Source organism: Poecilia mexicana, unplaced genomic scaffold (assembly GCF_051168715.1).
Source record: "Poecilia mexicana isolate PSO_F unplaced genomic scaffold, ASM5116871v1 scaffold_19, whole genome shotgun sequence".
NCBI lineage: Eukaryota > Metazoa > Chordata > Actinopteri > Cyprinodontiformes > Poeciliidae > Poecilia > Poecilia mexicana.
Window position 1 is genome coordinate 20,199,702 of NW_028263388.1, and position 27,978 is coordinate 20,227,679.

At 42.0% G+C, this 27,978-nt stretch overlaps 1 protein-coding gene across 6 annotated transcripts in view; it reads left to right on the top strand.

Annotated features, from left to right (window-relative positions):
* tcf7l2 (transcription factor 7 like 2) overlaps positions 1-27,978 on the top strand; it is a 107,294-nt gene that overhangs the window by 65,924 nt on the left and 13,392 nt on the right. For all 6 annotated transcript variants that reach the window (XM_088016410.1, XM_088016411.1, XM_088016412.1 and 3 more), the window contains 3 exons: positions 18,305-18,437; positions 21,254-21,356; positions 23,442-23,528. In XM_088016410.1, the coding sequence (XP_087872536.1) occupies positions 18,305-18,437; positions 21,254-21,356; positions 23,442-23,528 (323 nt within the window). The remainder of the gene's footprint in view (positions 1-18,304; positions 18,438-21,253; positions 21,357-23,441; positions 23,529-27,978) is intronic.

Genomic DNA, 27,978 nt, shown 5'->3' on the forward strand with positions numbered 1-27,978 from the left:
GGCGAAGAATTTCATCGACTGATGAGACCACAGGCGTGCCCGATAAAAAGGTTAACCGTACGTGACACGCTCTCCAAGTAGCCCGCAGTACCTTGAACTCTCAAGTTCTGTAACTTTTATTTGACTTTTTTATTGTTGCCGAGTCTGAGCTTGTTTAGCCACGAGAGCAGTTCGCTGTTCGTGTGTCGAGGACAATCACGGATAACGTGACTCTTCTTTTATTTGTCTGTTTTCTTTTTCCGTAATAATAAGGACTTTATTATTGTTACCGCTGTTTTTTCAGGTCTTGCTATTTAGCAGTGAATTTTCATTTCTGTTTATTTTCAAGCTTTTAATTATTTAATAGATTACATTTTAATCAAAAGCACTGCTTTTTGAAGAGTCAGGTGGCATAAGCTGACAATGAATAAAGTCTACAATAATAATGACATAATATCAAAAATAATATTACTAATACTAATAAGTAGTTAATAGCGTTAACTATTATTAATAATGGCTAATTATGTCTTTCTAATTATATTAATGTTTATAATAACTGGTATTGATTAAAAATACCACATGCCATTACTACTACTACTAATACTACTTCTACCAATATAGTATTATTATTATTAATCATAGTTATATTAATACCATTTTACCACTACTACTGCTACTAATAATAATAATAATAATAATAATAATAATAATAAAATAGTGATGACACTACTACTAATATGGTAGTAATGATGATTTTAATTACGTTACCATCACTACTACTAATAATACTAATAATAATAATAATAATAATAATAATAATATCTACTACTATTTTTAAGTAGTTGTACTATTAACAATAACATTATTATACTGCTAACAATAATGGTAATGATGATGATGATGATGATGATGACATTAATGACACCACTACTACTACTACTTCCATTTCTAATAGTGAGTATGATGACAGTTATATTATAGTACTGCTACTACTACTAATAATAATAGTAGTAATAATATAAAAATCAGTATGATACCGTTATTACTACTTCTAGTACTACTCATCCTACTAGTAGTAATAGTATTGATGATTATGCTTCTACCTTTACTGCCATCATCCCCACATTAACAATGATTACATGAGTAACACTAATTAAGACTGTTAAACCGCTGCAGACGTTCCAGTTAGCATACATGATGTTATCACTGTGTTGGGTTTTACTGCAGCGCAGCTCTGCTGAGTGAGAATAAAGAACAATCCAAGATGGCACATTTCTCTTCCGCCTTCAGGAGAATCTGAGGTAGACTGCCAGAGAGTGGGAGGAGGATTCCAGGCTCTTCTCAAATTGTTAGTAAAAGATATATGGGCACAGAATAGGTATGGCTGCTGCAATAGCTCCAACCCCATCTTCCCATGCATGTAAACACACATGCGCGTACGAGCACACGCACACACACCTATGCACATGCACCGAGTGCTGCGCGAGGAGGACTGAGGCAGGTGGCTCCCCATGGCTGCAGCTTCATGACAACATGCCATTAGAAATAGCAGGCCTGTTGATCAATCCTGCCGACATGACAGCTTCGCCGCGAGGCCTGGCTCTTTGAGTGCCGACGCCGCGGCAGCTCCCTCTCCCGTTTCTCCCCACTAATTGGTGAAGGTTTCTCTTATATATGCTTTTGGCACAGGGCTTTTTTCTCTCTCTCTCTCTCTCTCTCTCTCTCTCTCTCTCTCTCTCTCTCTCTCTCTCTCACACACACTTTCTCTCTCCCTCGCTCTCCACCAGCTCTTCCTCCTCCTTTTCTTCTTTTTCTTCCCTCTGTCTGTTTTTTGCTTCTCTACTTTTAGCTTCACCTCCTCCCCAGCCCCTCTTCTAATCTGACCATATTTAGCTCTTTTTCTCCCCTCTCATTGTAAATATGCCGCAAACACACGCTGTTTTTACACAACTATACGAAATGAAATTATCTTGTTTGCGTTTCAATCCAACACCGTCACGTTGGAAGCCATAACTTTGGGGGAGCTATTGCAAGCGGGTTGAGTAAAGGGAATGTGTGCGCCGCGGGCGCTGTTCATTCGCAATTTTTTATTTTTTTTTGTGGGACTTTTGGAGTCGAGATTTGACATTGACTCTAGGCAATGTGCATCAGCGCGAGATACACAACGGGGATCAAGCAGAAAAAACATTAAGTCTTCGTCATGTGAAATGAAGAAGAAACAAGGCCCGTGATAGATTTTTATTTTTTTTAATTCACACACTAAAATAAAACACAACCTGCTTGAAATTGTGTATAACAGAAATATACAATGACTTTTAAGCTGATTTTTTAATCTAATTCCTTTTTTTTTTTTTTTTTTATGCTGTTAAACTGAAAAACGTCAAATCATTTGTCAGGATGCGGCTGCTCCCTGACTTCTGCGGCGTCTTAATTCCACCCTTCAGCGCCACCCACTCTGAATCGCTCCCAACTAAATAAATGAAGAAGTTAAAGGGGGGGGGGAGATAAGCACACATTAAATGTTTAACTGTCTCGCATTTATCATCTGTTTTACCCCCTCTTAATTAAACAGACGCAGCTTATCCTCGCCACTCTTCCTGCGCAGACACACGCACTCTTCCCTGCCTTTGAGCGCTGGAGCCTGAGCGCAAACACCGTCCTGCCGATGATTAATTTAGCCGTCCCTGTTTGTTTTTTTTTTGTTTTTTTTTTCTTCTTCTTTTTTTCCCTCTGTCCTGCAAAGTTAGCAGCTGAGTGGAGGGTAAAACCTGACTTTCTGCCTCTCTCTTCTGTCTGTGCTGGATGTTTTGTTGCACATAAAATAATAATAATAATAATAATGTATTTAATTGTCAAACCCATAATAATTTAAGTTGCTGTTCCTTTCTGTTGAAAATATAAGCTACTACCTCCACCCAGTGGCACTAAGACATTTTATATAAATAAATAAATATATAGCACATAGCATTAAATGCAGAATGAAGGTTTGCCTTAAGCAAAGGGGGGATGCATTTATCACACAGTAGTGCTGCTATCTCCCACTCTGCATTGTCTGTCTCATCGCCTTATTACAAGCCGTATTTGGCATGAAGAAGCTCCATCTTATCGCCGGCTCATTGTTTTTCTTGTTTATTTTTTTTAACGCCAACAGGCGAAGCCCGTCGCCTCATGCTAGTATTTCCACATAGTGTTGCATTGTTTTTTTTTTCTTTCCATGCAGGTGTGCTGGTTTCTTTTGTGTCCCTGTGAATCTGAAGCTGCACCCGACTTGCCGACGCTTTGCCCGGTTTCTCGGGGGGCATCGGGCAGGCGTGGTGGTGCTGCTGGTAGGGGGATAGAAGAAGAAGATGGTGGTGGTGATGGTGGGGGAGCAGGGAGTCGGAGCCCGAGCTCGGAGGAAGGAAAAAGAAACAGGAGTGGAATTGGGGGTTCCTCTGATGCTCCCTCTCCAGATCCGAGGAGCGGAGCGGGGATCAAAGTGGCTTGTTTTATGTGGTGGGCGCAAGACTTTGAAGTCCTCCGAGTCACCTACAGCACTCACTTCATCAAGTTCACTAGTGTCTTAATAGCAGATCAATAAATTTCAAAGTCGGAGAGTTAATTTGATACCGGCGCTGATGTGATCACGCTGGGCCGCCGAGCTGCTTTGCTCGCTCCCGTCTCCTCCTTCACCCACGCTGCAGCCGGCTCAGGCTCTCTACTCAAAATAAAACACTCTGGGGTTTTTCTCTTGCCTGTTTCTAAAACCACAAAAACAGTGAACAAACTTTTATATTTAAAAAAAAAAGTTTAAATAAAAAGGATTTGTAGGATTCATTTAGTGGAATTTTATTAGAAAGCTCTGCACTTTAGTTTTTTTTTTTAATTTATTTTAGGCAGTGTTTATCAATTTATTATATTTTTTTTTACAATTTTAGCAACAAACTTTTTAATTAAAAGTTACTTAATTGGTAGAATTTTTTGTTTTCATTTAAAGTGTAATTGTAAATTTTTAAGTTTTCTCTAACAGCTCAAATGGTTTAATTTGGCGTCTCTCTTGATGTTTTTAGCTATAACCGTAAAACTAAAACATTCTGATTAACACCAACCTGATTTTTTTTTATTTTTATTTTTTTTTAAGTTTTAGCAAACAAACAATGGGGGAAAAATATAGCCGACGGCTTTTGACAATTGGAACAGTTTGTGAGAACGGAACAGTTTCTTTAAGAGCTTTTCATTTCAGTGAAGAAGAAAAAAAAAAACATAAAGCAGCACCATCTGCATTCGATGCCGTGAAACCAGCGGCTGGCTGCGGCCAGACCTGCACCGTCAGAACAAAAGACCAATTTAATATGTTCATCTAAGGGTTGCTAATGGTATTAGGGAGCCGGCAGGGTGGTCAGCAGGGTGGTCGGCAGGAGCCCGGCGCTCCGAGGTGAAGCCCGCAGCTTGACCTCCTCGCATTCGGGCCGGTTTATCGAGCTGCTGGCGTCGCTGTGCCCCACATCTGCTATTTCTTTGTATGTGTGTGCGCAATTCTGTTGGTGCTTTTTTTTTTTGTTGGTTTTTGTTTGCTCTAAATTTAAGTTCGAGTTCTTTTCGAGAGCTGGAAACTGGAAACGAGTTTTTAAATTAACCGTAAATCAGGAAACAATGCAAAATAATCATGGATTTTTTTTTTTTTTTTTTTTTGGAGGGTGGAAAAAACCAAAAGGTTGAGTTTAATTGAAGAAAAAAAAAAAACAATCAGGTATTAGATGGCTTAAAAGCCTTTATGATTAAGGACTTGTGCACAGAGTGGGATGCAGGTTTGTTGGATTTTTCTGTCTTAAAAATGTCCTGGAAAATTGACAGATGTGATTTAGAAGCACTTTTAAATCCTGCTTTGTGGCGTGTTGGATGAGACTTTGTGGAACAGTAAAACCGGCGTGTTTGACAGAGAGGATTCTCCGGGATGCAGCTGAAGCGCTGCTGTGCTGCTGCGGCGGATGCTGCTGATGCAGGCGCTGCCTCCGAGTGTGTGTGTGTGTGTGTGTGTGTGTGTGTGTGTGTGGTCCTCAGCGGTCGGCTCTCCGCTGGGCTCTGCCGAGACAGAGCGCCGGAGGTCCCGGGATTTTAATGAATGTTTCATGTTAAATTTAGCGCCGGCGATGTTCGCTGCGCAGCTCACACTCGTACGTCTTATTCTTTTATTCATCTCCGTGCTCCGACAAAGGTGGAAAAAAAATAATAAAAATGCGATCCCAGATAAGGGATGTGCTCATTTTCCCCTAAAAGATGAAGGGGGGAAAAAAAGGGAATCTTCTTTTCATGTTTGAAATTTAATCCAAAATTTGCTGTAATTTCACAACATCCCCTTCTTTTAAAATGAATAGAATAGAGACAAAAAAAATGTAACAATCTCCTTTTTCTATTTTCTGGATGCTCCTGCTGTTCGTCCACCATGAAATCTCGCTTCATTAAAAGTGTATTAATCTTGTCTTGTCTCATGGGAGGTACCTTAAGATGATGTTGTGTCTTTTTCTTTAAATTGTTGGAGGAGAAAAAGAAAAGAAGAAGGGGAAAAAAAAAAAAACCTTGCAGATTTGGTCCCTGTCAGTCAGAAATAATTGTGTGCTTAATCTTGTCCCTGATGGATGACTTGGAGTTCAGCAATGGGCCAGCTCCAATGACAAATACAATATTAATATTCATTAACTGCTTTGACAATGCTAATTTTGATGCAGTAGTAAAGGGCCTTTCCGAAGTTGGCGGCCAAAGCATCAGAGCTGAGCAAGGTGGGAAGATAATTTGCGCTGCTTTGCTGAGCCGAAGGCTTTTAAAGTCTTAAGCAGGGGGGAAAAAAGGCTAGGTACCACAAACAAAATAAAAGAGAAAGGGAAAAAGTTCAGACGCATTGGAAACCAGGACTGTGGAAGTAATACGATCAAGAGGCTGCTGCAAAAAATCTGACACCGCCAATGCTGCATCTTTGAGCAAATATTTTTTCCTCTTTTTTTTTTTTTTCCTTTTTTCCCCCCCTACATTTAAACGAAAAACTCGGCAACTAAAAAAAGGGGAGCACAACATGGTAAGTCAGCGCAATCTCAATTTTTTTTCTTTTCTTTTTGTTTAATCTTTTTGATCTTTTCAATTATCGCCATTTGAAGATCAATAGTAATTTTTTTCTTGCTGTGGTTAAAAGGCTCACAGCGGTGGTATAGTGGATGGTCGGATCACGGCTTTAAGAGTGGGCTTCCTCTCTTCAAGCCATCATTTGGACCGGGTTGAATTTTCTTATGCCGGCTCTTCTTAAATCCGTGCTTCGGCTTTATCTCCTTATTTGTGCCTTTTGCTGTTATTTTAGCTGCTGTTGGTTCCCTTTTCGTCTGACTTTAGAGTCCGGAGGTGCAGGAGCTTCTCTTCCATCATCATCTTGTACGGACAAATGTTTTTTTTGTGTGTGTGTTCTTTTTTTATATATACTTTTGCTTGCTTCTTGAATAAAAAAAAAAAATCTGTCGCATTTGTCACATTCGACGTGGCTTCAACTTCGCCCCGGATCGGGATGCTTTCTCCTCTCGGGATACCTTTTTTTTTTTTTTGCTGTTTGTGTTTTGTTTTTCTTTTTTCCTTATTTAGCATTTAATCCGGTGTGACTGGCGGTGAATGGAGCGTGGCTAGTTTTTTTGGGGAGGATTAATGACATGACGAGAGACACCCCGCTGCTCGAGTTTAGCCAAGTTAGGGCAACTCCTATAGACCGGCACTCCAGCACCTTTATGTCTGCCGAGCCGCTGAGAGAAAAGCCCTTTTCTCTCGCTGCCTCTTTTTTTTTGTTGTTGTTGTTGTTCTTTCAACTTTTCAAAGAAAGCGAGATGGACACAAAAGAGCTTATTAGGGGGGGATATGAAGATGGGCGAGGGGGTGAGAGGGGAGTCCTGGTCAGACGCGGAGAAGAGCGCGTGTTTGAATGCATGGGGAGGCTGAGAGTGAGCAGCCGGCTCGGGGCCCCGGTCCCCTCTTCCACCGCTCTGGGACGGTCAGGAGCCGCTCCTGCGTGCCTCGGCTCTCGTCCCGGTTCCTCCGACCGCCGTCTTATCGGCGTAATCCATCGGGGCTTTAGCGAAGGGGGCTGCCGTAGATGAGGTGCTGCCCCCCAGTGGATTAGTGGCTGACATGGTGGTGGGAGTCTGCTTGAAGTCTGTGCACTACCATGAGTGCCAGCATGCTTGTTTTAACCAGGAACCGAGCAGCATCCCAAATACAGCTCTTTTAAATGGTAAGGCTTTTTAACATTTTAATCGCCGTGGTTTTTCACTTTCCGCCGCCTGTTTGACTTTAAATGTTATGTCCTGATTGGATTTTGCTTGCAAACTTATTTTTTTTCCTGCCGTTTGTTTGGCAATTTATAACACTTATGCTGCTAAGTGACAGATTGACAATTTGGATAATGAAAGGTACTGTTTGATTGCTTTGTGCTGACAGCCTGACAGCGTATTATTGCAAGACATCAAAACTAAATCTCATTTATTTATTGTACTATTTTTTTTTTTTTGTTAAACAGACACTAATTATTAATTTTATTGCTTAAACTGAGGGAAATTTCAGTTTGTATTATTTTAACGTTTAAATGTACCATTTACTGCTCCATTCCTTTGCTTCTTTCGATATTAACCAATCAGACTGGATGTAATTTTGCAGGCTTTTCTTAAATAATTTGTCTTTAAACGCATTGAGAAATAATATTTTTAAAAATTGTAATTTTTTGTCAATTTTTATAGTAATTTACAAAATACAAAAGCATGGACTTTGATGTTGAATTAGTGTTTTTTTTTTCTTATTTGTGAAAACATGGATTTATTTCATAGTTGAATCCATTTCGCAGCTTTTTCAAAACTTTCTTTTTAATGTTGCTCAACTCATTTACATTCCTAAAACCGCTTTTAGGAACGCAATGCGTTTTTTTTCCCTTCTTCTTCCCCGCTTTCTTTCTCTCTCTCTCTCTTTTTTTTTTTTTTTTTAATGTCCACGTTTCTCTCGCGCCGCGGCGTCGACGCCATTGTGGCCGAGTGATTGTGAGCTGTCCATCACTCGCCGGCGAGGTGGCAGTTTACTTTGGAGCGCACACGTGGGACAAAAGGAGATGGCAGGAGCATGGCGGGGCGGCTGAATGGAGGGAGGGCAGGCAATTAGCCGCCGCCTTGTCGGAGCTCTTTTACTTGTCAAGCCGAAGCCCCGGCGCTATTGTCCGAGTTGTGTAAAGAACATTCTCGGGGGCTTTTGTTTTGGCTCCTGAGGGCCTCATGACTGCTAGCTGCAGGCCAAGAGAAGCGCAGGGTCCTAACAGGGATGGAGAGGCTGCAGAAAAAGAGGAAAAAACGGGAAGAAAGTGGGATTCAATTAGAGGAAAAAAGTTTTAAGGTGCCAACTTTAAGCTAAGAATGCTGTAGAAATGTAAACGTAGCCACAGTTAAACAGTTTATTGTATAGATTCTTTTAGTATAACTTTTAATCAACACAATCCTTTCAATTATTTTAAAAAATATATGAAAAGTTACTTGTGCTCAGGGGGGAGAAATTACTTATTCAATAAATATTTAATTTGTTACGGTCATTATTTAGATTTAAGCTCTTAGAGGTTATTAAAGAGTGACAAGTGGAGATAACTGAATAATGTAAAAATTGCTATGAATTTTGCAATTATTAATATTATTTTGTCATTTTTAGTTAAAATAAATAATTGTAATCAGGAAATTATTATTATTTTTTTTTTTGGACATTATGCATAAATGTTCGTTATTCAAAATAAATATTTAAAGGGACGGCAATTTAATTTTTCTTTTTGTTGGCCATCTTTTTAAATAAAAAAAAGTAATTTTTATTTATTTGAAAACATTTTTATGTAAAAAAAAAAAAAAATCACCCTGACTTCTCCAAATACTTTTCTTATTATTTCCTTTACCTGTTGAAGTTACTGAATGTTTTGTAGCGGAGGAAGGAGAGGTGGACAGCAAGGAGGGGCTGGAGGCCTTGTTCACAGGAACCTTGAATGGAGTTTAGCGAGGGGGGCGTCTGAATGTTAACAGAACAATTGGTCTCCACTCTAAGGTATTGTTTGTAAAACGGGGAGAGCGCAAAAGGAGAAAAACCTAAAACGAGTGCAATGAAAAGTGCCAGGTTGGTGTCAGAGTGAAGACTTGCTTCCCTCCTGAAAAGTGGGCATGAAGTCTGGACTGTCAGCATCACACAGACGAAGTGACTGTTGGCCACACTTTGCTGAGCCTGCCCTCCCTTTGTGGATGTTGTTGTGTCTTGTTCCTTTTTTTTTCTCCTCTCTCTTTCCTCTCTCCTGCTCTTTCCTCTTTGTTTCGATCTCTTGCTTTTGCTCGCTTTTCCTCGTAGCCAAAGCTGTTTCAAGCTGCCAGTTCGTCTCTGGGCATCCTGGAGGCGCCGCAGAGCCCACACACTAACTCACGCAGACACAGTCCTGAGACACGCAGACACACACCCGTCACACAACGGGGATTAGTGTTAATTTTTTTTGCCGTTTCGTGAGTGAGTTTTCCCTGCTCGTGGAAACCTGGCGTTATAGGGCGATTCCTTTTCCTCTCTGTCGTCGTTTTTCGGTTTTTTTTATTATTTTTTTTTGTCGCCGACATCAAAACTTACCCCGACAAAGAAGAAGAAGGAGAAGAGACCGCCGGTTTCCGTGGTGGCTTTGAAACTTTGCGGAACCGAGGCCTGCGTGGTTGAGATGCGCACAGCCTGGTGTGCAAATCCAGGGCGTTCGCTGGTCAGCTGGCTGCGTCACCAAACACAGCCGGGACTCTAAACACACGTGTGCAAACAGACAAAAGAAGAAGAAGAATAAAGCATCCAAAAGAGGAAAAAAGGAGGAGGAAGGGGCAGTCAAAGGAGGGGTGGGACAGAGGGGGTCATGTACCCGCGGGATGGAGTCAGGCCGGAGGAGGCGGGAGCCAAGGCAGGAGCGTTGGGCCCCGGGCTCTCGCTCCTGCAGCAGGTGGGCTGCTGGCACCTCAATCTGAGCAGCTGGGTGAGTAACGCGCCTCTGCTCCCCGGCTTCCTCACCGTCTCTGCTGTTTCTCAAGGCTCTGAGCGGCGTTTGGACAACTTTGTGCTGTTTGTGCGGGGGTCGGGGTCAAACAATCGTCTGTGCATATATGACTGTGCGCCCCGTTCGGCCCCCTCCTGTTTTTACTGGAAGCAGAAACATCCTTTGCTGCAGCAGCGTAACCTTACAGTGAAATATTTAGAGAAAAAAAAATAAAGCCAAACCTTTAACTAAAATGCGTTTGTAGTGGGTGGGGAGAGAAAGTGTCTGTAAATAGGTCCCTCTTGAAAATGAGATCTGGATCTCAACGGGGTTTACCTGGTTAAATAGAGGACATTTTTAAAAAATCATAAATAAATATGACAGGAGCCAGAAGCTCGGTTCAATTAACCGCTCTTCAAAATGGGAAAGGCAAGGAAACATACCATTCAAGTCAGACGGGAAACCAAACAACTCACTGCCTTTTCCTTTTCTACAATCAAATACATAATTTAAACATTTAAAACACCTGGAACTGAGACGAAGAAGGCAAAACAAAGACCAAGAAAGATTCAGTTCAGTTCAATTGAATCTACTTTATTATTATCTTTTGTTTAAATCCCTGCTACTACATTTATTGATGCCATGATGGTTCATACAAATTAAATTGAACTAAAACATTTTTTGAGTAACTTTTATTTAAAGTTGGTCAGACTTTTGAGGACTTCCTGTTTCCCTGGGACGTAAACATGACACAGCAGAGGCCCGTTTCCTCTCCACCGTTCTTCAGAATGGGAAACACAAGAAAACATGACATCGAAGTAAAACAGGAAATTAAAACAAATGAACTCCTCACCTAAAGCTGCGAACACCTACAGTCAGACTGGCCAACGATCATTTTAAAACAGTTTTAACCGTGATAAACAAATCACCAAGGTTCATCTTTCCACCATGTAAACTGATGAGCATGTAAAGGAGGTAAAGAAAAAAATCTACAAATCTCTCTGTGAGATTATTCAGCCGTTATACAAAATACATTTATTTTAAGGCTTCCTGCTTATCCTCGCCATTAAATTGTGTTATTACTGTAAAAACATAAGTAGAATAACAACAATTACTTCTAAGGTCTATTAATGTTTCAAAAATCTACAAAAAGTTTTGAAAAGTTGCCGTTTCAAAACCACTAAATTGTTCCTATGGCTTAAGGTCTTTTTGTTTGGACTAGAATCTTCTCCAGCTGCATGGAGCAATGCCCTTCCCCTACTTGTTGCTGTGCACTGCTGCCCAACTGGCTGAAAGGAGGCTATTGCACTTTTGCCTCATTTATAAGAATGTAAAATTTGGCATTTGGAAATATATCCATAACATCCACTAAATGTTCACATTTTTGCTGAAGCCAAAATCAAGATAACAATTAATTGTTATAATTGTAATAATATATGCATTTTATTTTGCAAAATAGCAAATTAATGTAGTGTTTCTGTTTCTAATAAAAGCAAATAGATCATTTTATTCTACATTTATTTTTACACTGAGTCTCTGTTTGCATACAGCGGGAATCTCAGACTGGCTCTTGCTTATTTCTTATTTAATTTTATAGGAACACCCAAATTCAAAAACAGTTTTGTCAAGATCAAACAAATATCGTAAAGAAGACATTCGGAGTAAACAAAAAGGTGCATCGCCGAGACATGATCATCTCAAAGGGAAACCATATTTACTCGACAAAAAAAAAAAATTATTTGATCCAGCTCATGCCTTAACCATAAAATGTAAAGTAAGATTTCAATTTCCTCGCAGATTAACATATCCCTTTGTTAATGTCGCCTCCCAATTCAGATTCCTAATTGCTTGGCTTTCAGATGAAATTCTGAGGGGCTGATTGCATTTCAAAAGGCAGAATTCAGTCTGGCTCTTAACACCGTGATGCAACATCACCTCTTAGAGAAGCCCCCTTCAACTCAGGTATGGGGAGTTCAAGAGCCTGTTTACCCTGAAAGGGATGAGTGGGGGGGGAGAGGAAGCTGCTTTAACACACATGCTTGTCTAAGAGGCGATTTGTCTTCACAGAATACAACAGTTCTGCCAAATAGCACTCCATATTTAAGCTATTTGATTTTATTTATCCCTGACATATCTGAGCATGTCCTTTCTGCGATTCTATTTGATGTCCCGACTATCAAAGATGGGAAGCGCAAATAAATGGTGACGAACGACTTGAAGTGCTGGCGGAAAGAGAGAGAGAGCGAGAGCAAGCAGGAGGAAAGGGGAGCAAAGGCTCTGGCCCACATAATATTTTTGTTCGGCGCTCTGATCAAGCAGTCGGCGTGTCACTGCAGCAAAGTGAATAGATTAACTTTTAAATATAACTCTGGTCTCCAGAGCTCCTTGGCCCTCTGAGATGCATCTTCCCTGCGAAAGAACTGGTCGACTTCTTCGTATTTTTTCGGTCTTTTTAAACGTCCCGACGTAATAACAGTTACAGGTTCTGAATGTTGTGGAATAAAGACAGTCGGGTTTCGGTTCGGACATGCGAGAAGTTGCCCAAGGGCTTTCATGTTCAGTTTTACTTTAACCCGGATTTCTGGGAGTTTGGAAAGTTTGGAAAATGTCTTATGTGTTTTCCAGGTCTCAATAAGTAATAGACAGTAGTAGTAAGAAAATATCCTGTTATTCTAAACCTTCCTTCCTTGACTTTCCCTGATGGATGCAGATTTCTGGTTTTCTTTGAGACTCAAAAGGTGGACAAACATGCTTCAAGCTGTTTGATAAAGGTAGTAGATTTGATTCCAACAGCAAATCGATGAATTACATCATATCCAGTTTCATCCAAAGCATATGTTTCTAATCTTTATTGGATTTTTACAAATGAAACAAAGTACATATTTGTCAATGTGAGCCAAAAATGATGCTAGTTGTTACTTTTGATTCATTCAATAAACAGCAATTTGACCTGCAGTTAAGATACTGACCATGGATTTATTGGTGCATCTCAATTTTATAATAAAAACTTGCCCTAAAAGTGAAGAGAACTCTGGGAATGTGCATTTGGAAAGTGATCAGTTTGTAGGAACACTGTTTACTACGTTGGCTTGTATCTGAGCCAAATCCTGAAGTACTTGTCTGTTTGTGCTTGTTGTCGTGATTTTGGGGGTGCGGGGTGTGTATTTGGAGATGAAGATCTGTTTCCGTGGAGGGGGCTTTCTAAGCCTCCCAGAGGATAACAGCGATAACAGAAACTGACGATGAGTGAAAGCAGATGATTGCTGAGACTTCCTTTTACTTTTACTTTTGCTTGAATCAACTTCAAGCTTGAAGAGATGCACTAAATTAAGCACATTCCTCAGCATTGCTTTTGTTTGTGTGTGTATGATTTTTTTGGGGTTTTTTTACCGTGTTGTGTCACTTGGATCTGGGGAAAAGCACTGCAGACGTTTTTTTTTTTTTGCTTGCTTTAGGAATTCAGAGGCTCTCTAATCCATCACATCGCTGTCATCCTCACATCTCTGTCCGCTCTTCCCTTCCCTTCCCCTGCCCTGGCCTCACTACAGCTCATTAGCGCCCCGCAAGCTGTTGTGACAACTCATCATATCATGACATAAAGCAGAAGGACAGGGGGCTCCAGACCCCCACAGGGGCTCACAAGGTCGCCACCTTCACATTTAGGTCTCAAATTGGCCCTGCGAGGTGCCACCAGGCGGAAATGCAAGGCCAACAGCTTTTTCCTGTCCAGCCTCCACCTCTTGTGCTCCCTCTCTTTGTCTTTCTCCGTCCTGCTGTCACTTTTTCTCCTCTATCTGCCTTGTTCTGCTCCCCCACTTTCACCCCCACAGAGGGAGAACTTGAAGCATTCGTCCACTTTCAAAAGGCTTTTCTCTGTTTCCTCTTTTCTCGTACAGGAATGGGGGACATGTTTTGTTGATTCAGGCTGCTTTTCATGTGTGCAGATGTGTTGTGTTGTCATAAATTCAGTTAGTTGGAAAAAAAAAGGATAAGCATCGTACCTTTAAAATGTAGTTTTTGGGACTTTTGAATCTAGTATCCTTTTCCTGAGGCTTGAAAATCTGTGTTTGTTTGTCATAAGAAGAGAGATGCTGGGAAGATGCAAGTCAGCAGGGGTGGCAGGAGCAGGAAGTGTTTTTATTTATTTCTTTTCTTTTCCTCCTGGCTTTTGTGGAGCAAAAAGAAGAGTCCAGTCTCCCACGTCGCCTGCTTTTGTGTCCTTCTGTGCGAGATGAGCTCGTATATTGTCCTGCTGTGGTCGTGCAGGACAGGTGCTGGAGTTGCTGCTTCCCACAGCGACCGCCGGCTGCTAGAGCAAAGTTTGTAGCAATAAATGCAGCCCATGATTTTAGCAATATTTCTGAGGAAAACCAAGAATCCCAATAAAAAAACAAAAAAAACAAATACAAACAAAAGTTAAAATCGTTCAGGTTATTTTTTGATCATATTGTGATTTTTATGATCATCGAAGTCTGAGTCAATGGTGAAGCAATACTGAAAATGCTCCCTGTTCATGTTTTCACAAATGGATAAAAGTCTCCAACTGTGTTTTAAAAACACTTTTATATGAGCAAAGTCGTTTGGATGTAAAGTGTGGTAGGCTATAATTTTTTAAGTTTCATCCTTTCAAAAACTGAATGCAAACAATGCGCAGCCCCTGATGTAGGCATGTAGATTATCACAAAGATAACAGTAATAAAACATGTAGAAACAAAAACAAGAATAATACACTGTACAGTATGTACAAGATTGTAACATAAATACTGTGTTAGGGAGGAAAAGAGCAGAAAATGTGCCCTAGTCAAAGTGACATCATTAAATCAACATTGAACAATATTATTTATTTATGCCATTATGATTTTTTTCTTTCAGGCCCACTGAAAGAAAAAGAAAATCAGAATTCAGCTATTAAAGTCAGAATTATTACTCTTCTGAATTCTGAAAGAAAGTCAGAAATCTGATGAAAAGGTCTTTTAAGAAAGCCTAAAATTAAAGTAATCCTTTTGGAAATCCTCTTCCATATAAACCAGTTCAATTTGGATTAGTCTAAAAACATTCAATCATTAATGAATGATAAACAAATGCAGTCTACATTAACCAAAACGACATTAAATTGACCCTTTAGTTTAGTAAAAAGCTATGACGCACAATGACGTTAGTGGCTAATGGTTAGCCACTAATTCTCACTAAAGTTTCACACTTTTTCATGGATTAAAATATTTCAGATTTTCATCTGAAGACAGTCCAAACTGTTAAAAAACTGCTAAATGACCCTTATGGTTCAGGGTGAACAGTTAGCTATAAAGAAGATGCTAGCATTAGCATAGTTAGGGGTTTATAGTTAGCCAATGGTTTTCTTACAATAGTTAATCGCTTTATGATTTTAAGATTTTAAAGAAGAAACATAATGCAGTCCAAGGTTTCTAAAAACTGAAGTGTAAGAGTTTACAATCAGTAGAAAGCTAGGGAGCAGATGCAGCGTAGTTAGTGGTTAATGACTAGGTAGTTGCAGTATTCCTGCAATATTTAATCAGCCTATATTTTTTTAGATTTTAAACCAGATGTAATGCAGTCCAGAGTTGCTAAAAACAGATATACCTTTTTTGTAGGCATTAGGGGGCAGATGCTAATTTTAGCATCATTTATTGTTCTTGCATTGTTTGGTCACTCCAGCTAAAGATGATAAAATGCAATCCTAGCTAAAAGAAAAAAAAAAAAAGCTGACGTAAAAAAGCTGAAGTAACTAAACTTTTTGCTTCTACTGCAAGCAATGAAATGGGAGCTAATGTTAGCGTCATCATGAACTGATGGTTAGCCACAGTGCTTGCAAACCATTTGTACTTTGTCTTCTTTTTTTAATACCCAAAATAATTCCAAATATATTATTTAAAAGTAGTGGAGGGTTTTTCACCACTTTCCTAGGAGTTTTGAAAGCCAGTCTGATGAGAAGCCTTCATCTTGCTTCATCAGAGAGAGAACCTCAAGAACTACTAGCCTCAATAATGACACAACACGGTGTCCAGGTGTAAGCACTGCTGTTATGCACATTGCAAGATAAAAGTTGTGCTTGTAGCAACTGGACAGCTCTTTGTGAAACAGATTTCACTTTGACAAGGAATACCTTAGCAGGTTTAATATTGCAACACTCAGTCAAGTCAACGCAGATGCAACAATTGATTTTTTTGACTGTATTGTTGGAAACTTTTCCAAAAGCATTACACCCGACTTACCAAATTATCTCTGTATTGAAACTCTGCTTCGATTTCCAGCTGCTGACTGGAATATATTGGTTTTTGCATCATTCTCAGGGGTGGGGGTGGGGGTGGGGGGATAAAAGGGGCTTACCTCAACTCTGTGAGCAACTGTGATGTAAATAGTGCGGCCTCCAGCTTCCCTTTCAGCCCCATCGCACACCCTCTGGACTTGCTCTCACTGGATGGCCATTTTGAACCCTCGCCTCAATGGCTGTTGTCCCTGGACAAAGGAACTTGTATAAATGGCTACTAAAGCTTTTTAACGCAGAGCGTTAAGGAACTCACAACATTCTTTCACATCATTACTCGAGGTGGGGGTTGGGGGGAGGTGGAGGTTAGGAGGTGAGGGGTTGTGGGGACGGAGCGTCTTCTTCCGTTGACCTGCTAACTCTTGAGCTGCGTCCTGATCGTTTCTTCACTTTTATTCCTTTTTTTTGTCGTGGCTGTGAATGTACAGATCAGATTTGGGTTCCAAATGAGTCTTGGTTTCTTTTTAAGGAATCTCATGCCACCTATTTCTGCCCCCTCCCCGCTGCCCCTCCTCGACACACAAACACATCCCTCCCGTCCGTCCTGCCTCCCTCTCCCCTCCCTAGCCTTTTCAGCTCTGGGCTGTGAATGAGTCCCAGGAGTCTCTGTGCCTCCCTGGAGTTCTGCTGAGGTTCATTAATCTTTCATTGGGACCACGGCAATAGGGAACAGCAACCACTGCCCCCCCTCCCCCCCCCTCTCTCTCTCTCTCCCCACCCCTCTATCATTGCCACTGTGGAAAGAGAGCTCTATACTAGTTCTAGACTGAACTACCAGGACAGAATTAGGAGTTTGGGTTTTGGATGGACTGTTGCTGTATCAGCGATGGCTGCCTCCTCCAACTGCATGATTAGTTTTGCGGCGTTAAGCTCCGCACACATTTTTCTGTCCTGCCCTCGGCCCGCGAGCTCTTACATTTGTATTGTCGACGAGCGCTGGGGCAACTGCGCATCTTAAGCGTGTAACCCCCCCCCCCCCCGCCGGCATCTAGACCCATTAATGTTTTTCAAAGTCTGGTGGAAATGTGCCACAGTGGAGCCTTCTTTCTCTCTTGCACGGTTTAAAGTCACTAATGAGGGTGTGTGGCCTGCGAGAGAAGAGACCGAACACACACACACACACGCACACACACACACACACACACACACACTGAGAAGCTGCTTGGTGTCTTACTCCTCTCGCCCCTCCTGAACATATCATCCATGTTATGATAAGCCTGATTAGTGCTGCTTCTTTGGCTGCTGAGGGCAGGGTAAGGATGTGTGGGTAAAGAGGCGAGAGCTGCCTAATCTTGCGGCGCGGTTCTAATCTGGTTATCTCATGTTCAGGGGGACTGTGCGTGTCAGTCCCCGTCCCGGCCTCGCCCGGCCCGACAGAGAGGGCCCGAGCTGCTGTTAACACCAGACCCCTAAAGCTCCACTGTAATCTATGGGTAATTGAAAAAAAAAAAAATCGGGGGTCTGCTCCACTTAGGAGCACAAAGAGTAGATTACATAGCTAAAACTAATTTGGCAAAAAAAAAAATTACACTACTAACCACACTCTCCATGACTGAGGCCCTCAGGGAGTAAATAAAGTAGGGGGGGGAAGCATATTGGAGCTGGACTGGAGCTGCTAATGGCTGCAGATTTACTCCCGCTGCCTTGATTTCGTGGTTTACAGATGATCGATTACTTCACTGCAGCGGTGGTTTAAAAGTGTTTTATCCAATATGACGCCCAAATAGGAACTGGCAAGCCCACAAACCTCTTAGATTGTGTTACCGAATTCCAGGGTTGATGCTGCAGAAGTGTTTTTAATTACAAACCATGCTATTTTTGCTGTGGTTTGGCGGTTTTGGCACCTTGAGAGTAACCAGAATTTGATCCGATTTTGTTCCCCCCCTTGTCTTTCAGATCGAGTTGCGACTCTTTAGCTGTCGCCCTCAGTTTTAAACCTAAATATTGACACCCCTGTCTCTTCTCTTTTCTCTCTCTCTGTCTCTCTTCTTTCTTTTTGTGCTCCTGCACATCCTTCTTTCTGTCAGTCTAATAAGGTTCCAGTGGTACAGCACCCGCACCATGTGCACCCCCTCACGCCTCTGATCACCTACAGCAATGAGCACTTCACACCGGGGAACCCCCCACCTCACCTACAGACAGACGTGGATCCCAAAACAGGTAAGCCCCCAGCTGGTGTTTCTTTCACTCCATAAATATTTATGGTGGGGGGGGGGGACAAAATCAGAATCTGAAGTAAATTTTTGGGGGGAGATATTCACACCTCTTGATGTTTTTCTCACATTTGACCACCAATTATGTATTTAAATGTAAAGTTGTGCATAATTTTGAAGTTGGAAAAAAAAAAATAAACGACATGTCACTTTCAAATTGTTCTACAAGTATGAATCTGAAAAGTGCGGCATGCGCTTTTTTCAGCTTCAAACCTGAATAAAATTCAGTGTAAATGCAGTTGTTCTGATAAGAGTTAACATAATTCAGAGAAACAGCCTTTGGTAGCTCTGGAGGAGCTGCAGGGACACGTAGCTCTGGAGGAGCTGCAGGGACACGTAGCTCTGGTGGGAAAATCTGTCAATGGGACACTAAACACAATTTTTTTTGGCCCTCTTGCTGCCAAAAGGCTAACGTCACCCTGAACACACCATAAAACATGTTAGCGGGTGTTCTGTGGGAACTTGTTGGAGCCGCCATTAACCCCGACATGCATCCAGAGCTACAGTGGAATGGTTTAGATCAGCACATTTTTTCAGTGTTGTTATGGCCTAGTCAAAGTACATATCTAAATCCAAAGCACAAGTTGACTATTTTATGAGTTTGGTGTCTTCTGATTTGATTTTATTCATGGTTATAAGAATAAACTGGATGGAATATAAATTTCTGCCATTTCTCTATCTGAGAAAAATGTTGGAAACATATTTTCACTTCAACTTCACTGTTATGCACCATATGTTTTCCTCTGATGTAACACATATGAAAAACGTTCAAGGTAGATGAATACTTTTGTAAAACTGCATGTGTTGTGATTTCTGCCCAAAGCTCACCTAAAATTCAGCTCAATGTGTTTGAAAAGTGTCTCCAGTAGCGAGTGAAATCCAGAGCATCTTTGAGAACTCTCCAGAAATCTGCATATAAACATTTAGAAAACAGTTCAGGTTCTTTGTTCAGCTCCAGTCTGCCTCTGACTGAGCTCCAGCGCTCGGTGGCTCGGTTTCTTCTCTTACTCGAGGACAACGACCTGAGCTGTGGCTCGTAAAGCGCCTCGTAAATCAGGGAATTCGGCAAACAGCCTCGAACTCGCATTACCGCAAATCCGATTGCTCAATGCGAGGCGGCCTAGGTGGCTTGAGCTCAGATAAAAACGGAGACCTGCGATCTTCGAAGATTCCAGGAAGTTCAAGCGCTTTTTAAGCCTTTTCCTCAAGCTTTCATCGATATAATCCGAGCCTGTCGGACTTTCCATTTTTTTTTTTTTTTTTTTTTTTTTTAGTGCTTGACAGCCTGTTGATTCTGCAGATCAAGTGCTGAATTCAACGTTTTTCTCTGCACCGCTGTAGCATCTCCCACAAACATCCAGAGCACATTTTTTAGGTAATTTCATTCATTTCCGAGAGCATCTTGACCCAGCACTTAATTCTGTTAACTATCATTCAGCCCATTCTTCTTGGTTAATGTGCTTTTCAGTGCGGTGAATAATTTTGTGCTTTTTCTGTGGTCTCTGGCGGATTGGGCCCATGTTTTAGGTAATAATGTTCCCTTATTATGATTGCCCCCTTACAAAGGAGAAATAATGTGCCAGCTGCTGTTTAATGTAGTGGTTAATGGGGCAGCTTAATTGGCCGCAGTGTTTAATTAATTAATGAGTTATATTGCTCGATGATGGGATAATGCTCTCCGGGTTTTTCCACTCAATGGGACTCGCCTTTGCAAAAATGGTATTCCTGGAAAGATTTAGTCTCCCAGCCACATGCAAACTCATCACATTGTGCATCAGTAAGAAAAGTGCAAAGTTTAAACAGAAACCTGCGCCTAATCTGCAGCCACCTTGAATACCTGAAGCAACACCAGCTGTGTAGAAATGTCACACCGTCAGCCGCATAAATTTCCCCGTTTCTGATTTGAGCTTTTGCAGAACTCCAGTATTCTTCGATTGAAGTTTCTGCAAAGAGAAAGGGAGTTATTTTTACGCTCGGCTGTACTCGGGACCTTTTCTCTTTTCCTTTTTCTTATTATTATTTTGTTCGTTCAGGGCAGCTTGTCGATGCCGTTTCTTCCCCTGTCAGCTGCCACGGAAAAGTAAAAGGATGCTGAGATTGTTTCGGCAAGCCGTCCCGACAAAAATAAAAAATAAAAATTGGACGTCTTTGTCGGTGTTTGTCAGCGGGGAGGATGGCAAACGAAACGAAAATCAGCTGTTTTTCGGGGGGCATATCTGGGAGATCTTCAGGACGGCAGCGATAGTGACATAGGTAGCATCTAATCTAATGTCTGCTGTTGCGTTTCTGATGCATGCATCAGGTAGCAATCCATAAAGTCAGCTGGCTTTACCGTTATTGGCAGCTCTCTGATCACAGAGACAGCTTTTTAATTCCCTCTCTTTGTTTTGTTAACTTCTAAACCTCCGTCATTTTATATCATTAATCTCCTGCTTTGCCAGACAAAATGTGACAAGAACCTCGTCGGTGTTTTCTCCTCACTCCTCTACACCCTTGCCTCTTCCAACACATTGTGCCGCCTCCCTCAAAGGCCTTTGATCAGCAAGTGTGATTTTTAGCGCTGTGTACACACGAGCAACAAGCCCCCTTCCTCCCTCTCTCTGCCTCCCTCCTCCTCGTCTTCCTCCCATCTTGCTCTGCTGTGATGTGAAACTCAACAAAGACTGAATTTGAGCACTGACAAAGATTTGGTTCTGTCTCCTTGTCCTCGTCTTGTCTGTCCACCTCCTCTCCCCTCCCTGTCATCTTCTCTTCCTTCCACAGGAATCCCGAGGCCTCCTCATCCTCCAGACATATCTCCTTATTACCCGTTGTCACCTGGCACTGTTGGCCAGATCCCCCATCCGCTAGGATGGTTAGTACCACAGTAAGCAACTCCTTTTATTATTACTCTTTCTTCTATCTTTCGTTTGAGTTTTGTGAAAGTCTAAAAGCGATCACACCTTTATGATGGTTGACAAATTTGTTGGCACCCCCAAATAAAATGTATTGATCTGGCATGATGCCACTCTACCTTTAATTTGAGTACTTTTAATCCCATGTTTGTAAATCATTGTTTTAGTGTGCTTATCTCCAGTTTCCTCTAGGTTTTAGTACCTTAGGGTTGATTTTGTGCCTTGCAAACCATTTGATAATTATGCAGATGAAAGACCTGGTGGTGATCCATTTACAGTGTTCTTGCAGAGCACAACAGATTTTTAGTTGAAATGCAAAGTTTCCAGAAAACTTAATAAGCCTGGTGGTTGAATGCTGGGGCAGTCAGTCATCCAGCAGCCATTGTGTTTTTGAGTTAAAAATGTTTAAAAGTTGACAGGAAATTTGAAAGTATCACTTTATTGAAATATTAACACCTGACCACCAACTATAAAGTCTTAAAATTGCAAACATTTTAAAAAAGACTAAAAAAAAATAAGCAATGCTTAGCCTGGTGGGGGAACAAATAAAGCCTGGTGACCCGCCAGGCTTATAATGCACTGGGGAAAACCCTGAAGTGAATAAGTGCAAATTTATTGCAAATTTAAATTATTTTGTAAAGTTTTGGCACAATACAGGTCTTAAATTGTATTCATCGTGGTCTTTAGAAGTCTTACATTTGGAAAACCTAGACTTTTACTGTGAAGTAGGGGCGTAATAGCACATTTATAAAAGTTCTGCTCCTCCCCAGTGTTAATGTGCAAAGCTAAATGACAGAACTCTATGTTCCACCGCATGTCTTTAAAAAGCTGCACTAAAATGAAACCATAATTTGAGGACTTCTGCTTGAGAACGTTGTGGTTTGTCATTCAGCTATGGTGGCAATGAAGGACCAAAACAAAGTTTGTCAGCTGTTTTATTTGTAAGTTCAGACCAGAGTAGCTAGTCGTGTTTTCGTTACACATCTGCTTTACTTGTGTACTATGTTTTCTTGCCTTTCCCATTTTGAGAAGTAGTATATTTTAACCCCAGAGAAGGAGAAGGTCTAGAATATATGATCAATTAAAAAAAAAGTCTCAGCAACATTGGGGGACTCATTGGGGGTATTGTATTAAAAATTATTTTAAATATTTAAAATATAAAAAAATGTGTTGGAATTAAAGGTTGAACTTTTTTTAGTTGTCTCCTTTGATAAATTGATAAATTATCCAGTTACTTTAATACCATTATTTGGGGGGCAGCTTGTTTTTCCCATCTGGCTTATGAGTTAACAGTACAGTACGCTGGAAACAATTAAATCCCTTATGATCATTACTGAAAGTGGTTTTCCTCTTTGAAACCCAGAGTTGATTTTCCAACGCAATCTCTCCTGGACCTGCTTCCTTAGACTCTCACCGAGCTCAACTTTCCATTTTTCTGTCAAATCCTGTTTTGCATGTCTGCGTTTTCTCCAATTAGAGCAATGAGCTGTGATTGCCTGTGTTTTACCCACAATTCCTCACAGAGGCTCTCCCCTGGTAACTCTTGTCAACACTTGTTAATATGACAAAAGGCTACAAATTAAGCTCTGTTAATTTAATGTTTTCTCACCGCGATCTAAATACTGAGAGAAGCCCTGAGCGCAGTCGTGGCGCCCTTTGATTTGCTGCACTTTATTTTGGTATAAATTTACATTCATTATTGTTTGTCTTTGGATGTGTAGACCTCAATTAGCGTGATGGCTCCATTAAAGGGACCCGCGCTTCGTCTTTAATTATCACAACAAAACACCTAGTTCCAGCTCGGGGAGGAACGGGGCCCCACTCTGTCGACTCCGAGCAAAGGGTTATGAAATTTAATTAGCCACCGCTATCAAGATTTGTGGCATTCAAATTGTTCGGAGTTTTCCCTCGCTTTGATCTGCGCTCTGCAATCCCCTCGATTTTTGTCCTGATCAAATGAGAATAAAGAGGCCCGCGGTGGGGCTTTGGCGTCCCGTCTTCCATCAACCTTATTCCTTTACCTTATCCGCTTTCTTCTTCTCTTCCCCTCTTCCCAGGCAAGGTCAACCTGTTTATCCAATCACGACAGGGGGGTTCAGACACCCCTACCCAACTGCGCTCACCGTCAACGCATCCATGTCAAGGTGAGTTAGACCCAAAGTGCGCCAACACCTTCACGCTCACTTCCTCCTCACTCATCTGTCTGCGTCTTATCTGCGCACGTCTTCCAGAAACGTCTCCCTTAAGGAGACGCTCGCGCTCAACATCAGCGTGTTCAAAAGGCCAATTCTCCAGTGCAGGAAAGGGGCTCCAGCTTGCATGCTCAAATATTAATTATATTTATCATTTTCTAATGAGGCCCCTGAAGAACGTTTACCCCCGCCGCATGTCAGGCAGAGCAGAAATGAAACGGAGGGGGCATGTCCTTGCTGCGAGTTGAAGCAGCCAAACAGATAAACAAACAGCAGCACTTTGAAGGTGACACCACCATGTGAAGCTCCGGTCGCCTCCGTCCGCCCCATTAGGGTCTAGTTCAAGTGCCGCTGTGGACATCAGGGCTCCAGCGAGAGGAGATGAGTTTGTGTGTATGTGTGTGTGTGTGTGTGTGTGTGTGTTTTTGTCATCTTGAACACATGTGCTGGTGCTTTTACTGGTGAGGAATGCATTTCCTCTACGTTGGGTCGGATTCTTCAGGCTCCTCTGGTCGCTGCTCGTCTCAAGCCGAGCTTGAGTTTAATTACAGCCCGATTGGAAAAGCAGCTCCTGAGGGGCGGCTTGTTTAGTCCTCTGTGACAGTGATGGATCATGTATGCAAAGAGCCAGCAGCTGAGAAAGCATGGCCTCTTTTAGGCAGGGGCCAGAATTAACATATACACAGTTTTTTTTTATTTATTTTTTTGTAAAGCTACAGCTTGAAAAATCATAAAAATGATGAGTAAAACCGTTCCTACTTTTTACTGAGATGCTGCTGAAAGTGCCGCAGTAACAGCGTCACCCCTCCCCTCCTCCGCCTGTTGCTGCACACTGCAGCTGGTTTTTACTCACTTACAAGGTACACGAATAATGTCTTTATCTTTTCGATATAATTCAAAGTAAAAACAGCTGCCCCTCCCCAACTTGTTGCCGAACACAGAGGAAGGCTTCTGTACTTTTGTCTCACTCACAAATCAATGCAGAGCTGCCCCTCTCCCGTCTCTTGCTGTGCACTGGTTGTCAGCTGGCTGTAAGAATTCAACCAATTATTCCAATTTATTCAATTCGGTTCAATTAAAAAATACTGTATTTATTTCAAAGGGAAATTAAATGTGGTCGTAAATTAAACCGTCAAAGAGTCGTTGTGGATGGTGATGCTGTGGGCAGGAAGAATCTCCAGTAGCAGTCTGAAGAGGCCTCTGACTGACAGTCTCCTGATGCTAACAGCTCGATTGTCTGGCCAGCAGAGATATTTCAAAGTAGCATTGTTAGCATGCACTGCTAATCCACCTCATTTGCTTTTGCCACTCCTCTATAAATCTGTCCGGCCATGTGCTTAGGAAGCCAACCAGTCCACTGATTTCCCTCTCAGTCTTCTTTGCCCAACAAGTTTCAGGTGCAGACAGACAGTCAGTCCGTCGGATGGCAACCCTGGTCGGACGTTGGCATCTGGCAGCAGCATCCCGGCCAACCCGAGCTTTAAGCGACTGCTAATTTGCTCCCTTAATGACAGCCCCTACTATGCGATCATCTTATTTCCAGTGCAGCTAATTGAATATACTGACTGGGTGTGTGGGAGAGGGGGAGGGGGCCTGGCCATGGGGGAAGAGCTAATGCCCCTGTGATGAGGCCCCTAATTGAATTAGTATAACTGAATAGATGGAGAGCTCTGGGAGTTCTCTGCAGAAGGAGGGGAAGAGTTAAAGCCCATCGCTCCACCCTTCCAAAAACGAAGAGAAAAAAAAAAAACTCCTCACCAGAGGAGACCAAAACATCCAAAACAATCGGCTTAATTGTATCAAACCTCCTTTCATACGTAGCCTTCAGCTAGTTGGTTTTGTTCAAAGCAAAGCAAAACGGTCAGCGTGTTGAGGCAGCTCCGTCTGTCTGCAGCGAGCGCCGCTGACTGGAAGCAGAGCGAAGATGAGCCAAAGCCCAGCTCTTCACAGGGTTCACACTGGTGCTGGAAGAAACTCAAAATGATTGAAGTTTTTAAGGTTTGGAAAGTGCCTGATTTCTGTATAAAGTCCTTGAAAGTGCTTGATATTCAAACTGCACAATATGGTAATAAAACACACTCTGGCATTTGATAAAAATCCTAAATTTGGTCATTTACAGATGAAACCAGATATTAAAACATAATAAAAGGCCTACAGTTTTCTTTCTTGTTGTTTTAGGCAAGTTAGAATCACCAAAATTATTTCTATTTGCTAAGTGAAAGAAAACTTGGCGAGAATATTTTTTACAGATTTTTTTTATAACTTTCTCGGACTAGTCAGATGTATAAGGTGTGTGTAAGCAAGACGTTTCAAAACAAAATGTTCTCATATTTTAGTGGACCTTCTCCCTGTGGCATAATGTAGAATATTATCACAAGACATTGTTAATAATAGTACTAAATAATATTGCATAATATGGAATTAAAACTCACTGCTTTAGTTCATTAGCACTGCTTTTTTCTCCAAAGTGCGGCGCTGGAAAAGTTTGAAAACTTACATTTAGGCCTGTCACAGTAAGCAATAAATCAATTAGTTGCATGATAAATTAAAACGAGCAAGACAATTTTGTTTTTTTTCTTGTGTCTGGACTGGATGACAACAGTCTTCAGTCTGGTGCTTTTGTCTCAGATACTTCGGTATCCATTTTATTTGTTGTTTCAGTTGTCTTGCAGTTTAACTGTTATATGGTAGCTTATTGAACGTTGAGAGGATGCACTTGCTTTATTGTATCAGTTGAAAATGGTGTCAAAATGACAGTATTACGGTTTATCGCAATACCTTCTGGGCCGATTTATTGCCTATCACAAGTTATTGTAATTATACAAATACCTTAAGAGTGCTTGAATTTTACTGTGGGAAAAGTGTACGAACCCTGTTAGGTCAGTCAGGAGTTGGGATTGAGGGAACGGCGCTGACAAGTAAAACGATCCATTCTGGTTTGAAAGGAATCAGAGAAGTAGAGAGGAGCAAATCTGATGCATTATTTTAATAATGGGGTTGCAGCCAAAGCATGTTCCCCCTTATTGTGTTGCTGTGTGTGTATGTGTGTGTGTGTGTGTGTGTGTGTTGGATGTATGTGGGACAGGTGGGTGGATGTGAAGACCATTTGGTCCCTTGTGATCAAGCCTGGCCCTTTGATATGTCCTCCTGTCATGCCGCTTCCTTCCTCTCTTTCCCGCGGAACGGCCACATCATTATACATTAAACAAGCGCAGGGGGCTACCGGCAATTAAGCTAACGCTCGGCCTCACCGCGCCGGTGACCCAATCCCCCATTTACCCCGCCTCCACCCCCTCTCCCGACAGCCATTCTTACCTTTTCAGATTGAGACGTAGAAGCCCCAGGGTTGCTGGGCAGGTGGGGGTCTCCACTGCCGCTGTATGTTGCTTAAATTGGTCCAGGCTGCCGCTCGCTGCTGATGAGCCTTGGTGATGATGACGACGACGATGATAATGCCCCGGACGCTTCAAAGGGATGGCCGTCATGTTTAAACCATAACCTGGGCCACGCGGTGGCTGCGGGGTGGAGGGGAGAAGGGTGGAGGCAGCGAGGGGACAAGGAGGAGTAGAGAAGAAGAACAGAGGAAATTTTAACAAGTGCACAGAGAGCGAAGGAGGGAGAGAAAGGAAAACGGAGGGAGCGGAGCAAACGCGGGCCCTAATGATGGGCGCCGTGCAGCCGCCGCCGTCGCCACCGCCGCCGCGCTCCCCATCAGCCGATGACACGGCACAAACACCGGCGTGTCAGGGATGAAGGGAGGAGAGGGGGAAAGGAGAAATGGAGGAAAAGAGTTTGATGGGAGGAGGAGGTGGGGTAGTAGCTGTGGTACTCCCCTGAGATGGCCTCCAACAGAAACTAGTTGTTCCTGGCGAGTTTATCCTCATCATTATATTCTGGCTCGGAGCCATGCAGCCAGACACAGTCGGATAATGAGCTGCTTTAACAAAAAAATAAAAGAGTTACTCCTTCGTTTTCTCCTTCATCCTTCTCTTAAATTTGTTTGGTCACGTGGAGGCCTTTAAACGTACACATGAAGATATAAAAATATTTATATATATATAAATATACATGCACACATGCTCAGATAATTAGCTCCACACACTCTCTGTGTGGCTGGATCCGGGCTGTTAAATCGTTTCTTAAACAAGAGTTTCTGTGTGGCGGACCAGTTGGAGATTACGAAACCATGGTGGGAGAGTGAGGTAGATAAAGATGGCAGCGGTGCTGACGGTGCTGAATTTGCAGAACGCAGATGGAGACCCAAAATCTGGAGCGATAACTAGAGCGTTTCTCCTACTCTGCAGGATTGGCTCGGCAGGAGATAATGGCTACAGATTTGCCATCCAGAATTTAGGCTTTTCTCTTTCAGTACGGAGGTTTTTGTGCTTCTCGCACGTTTCTA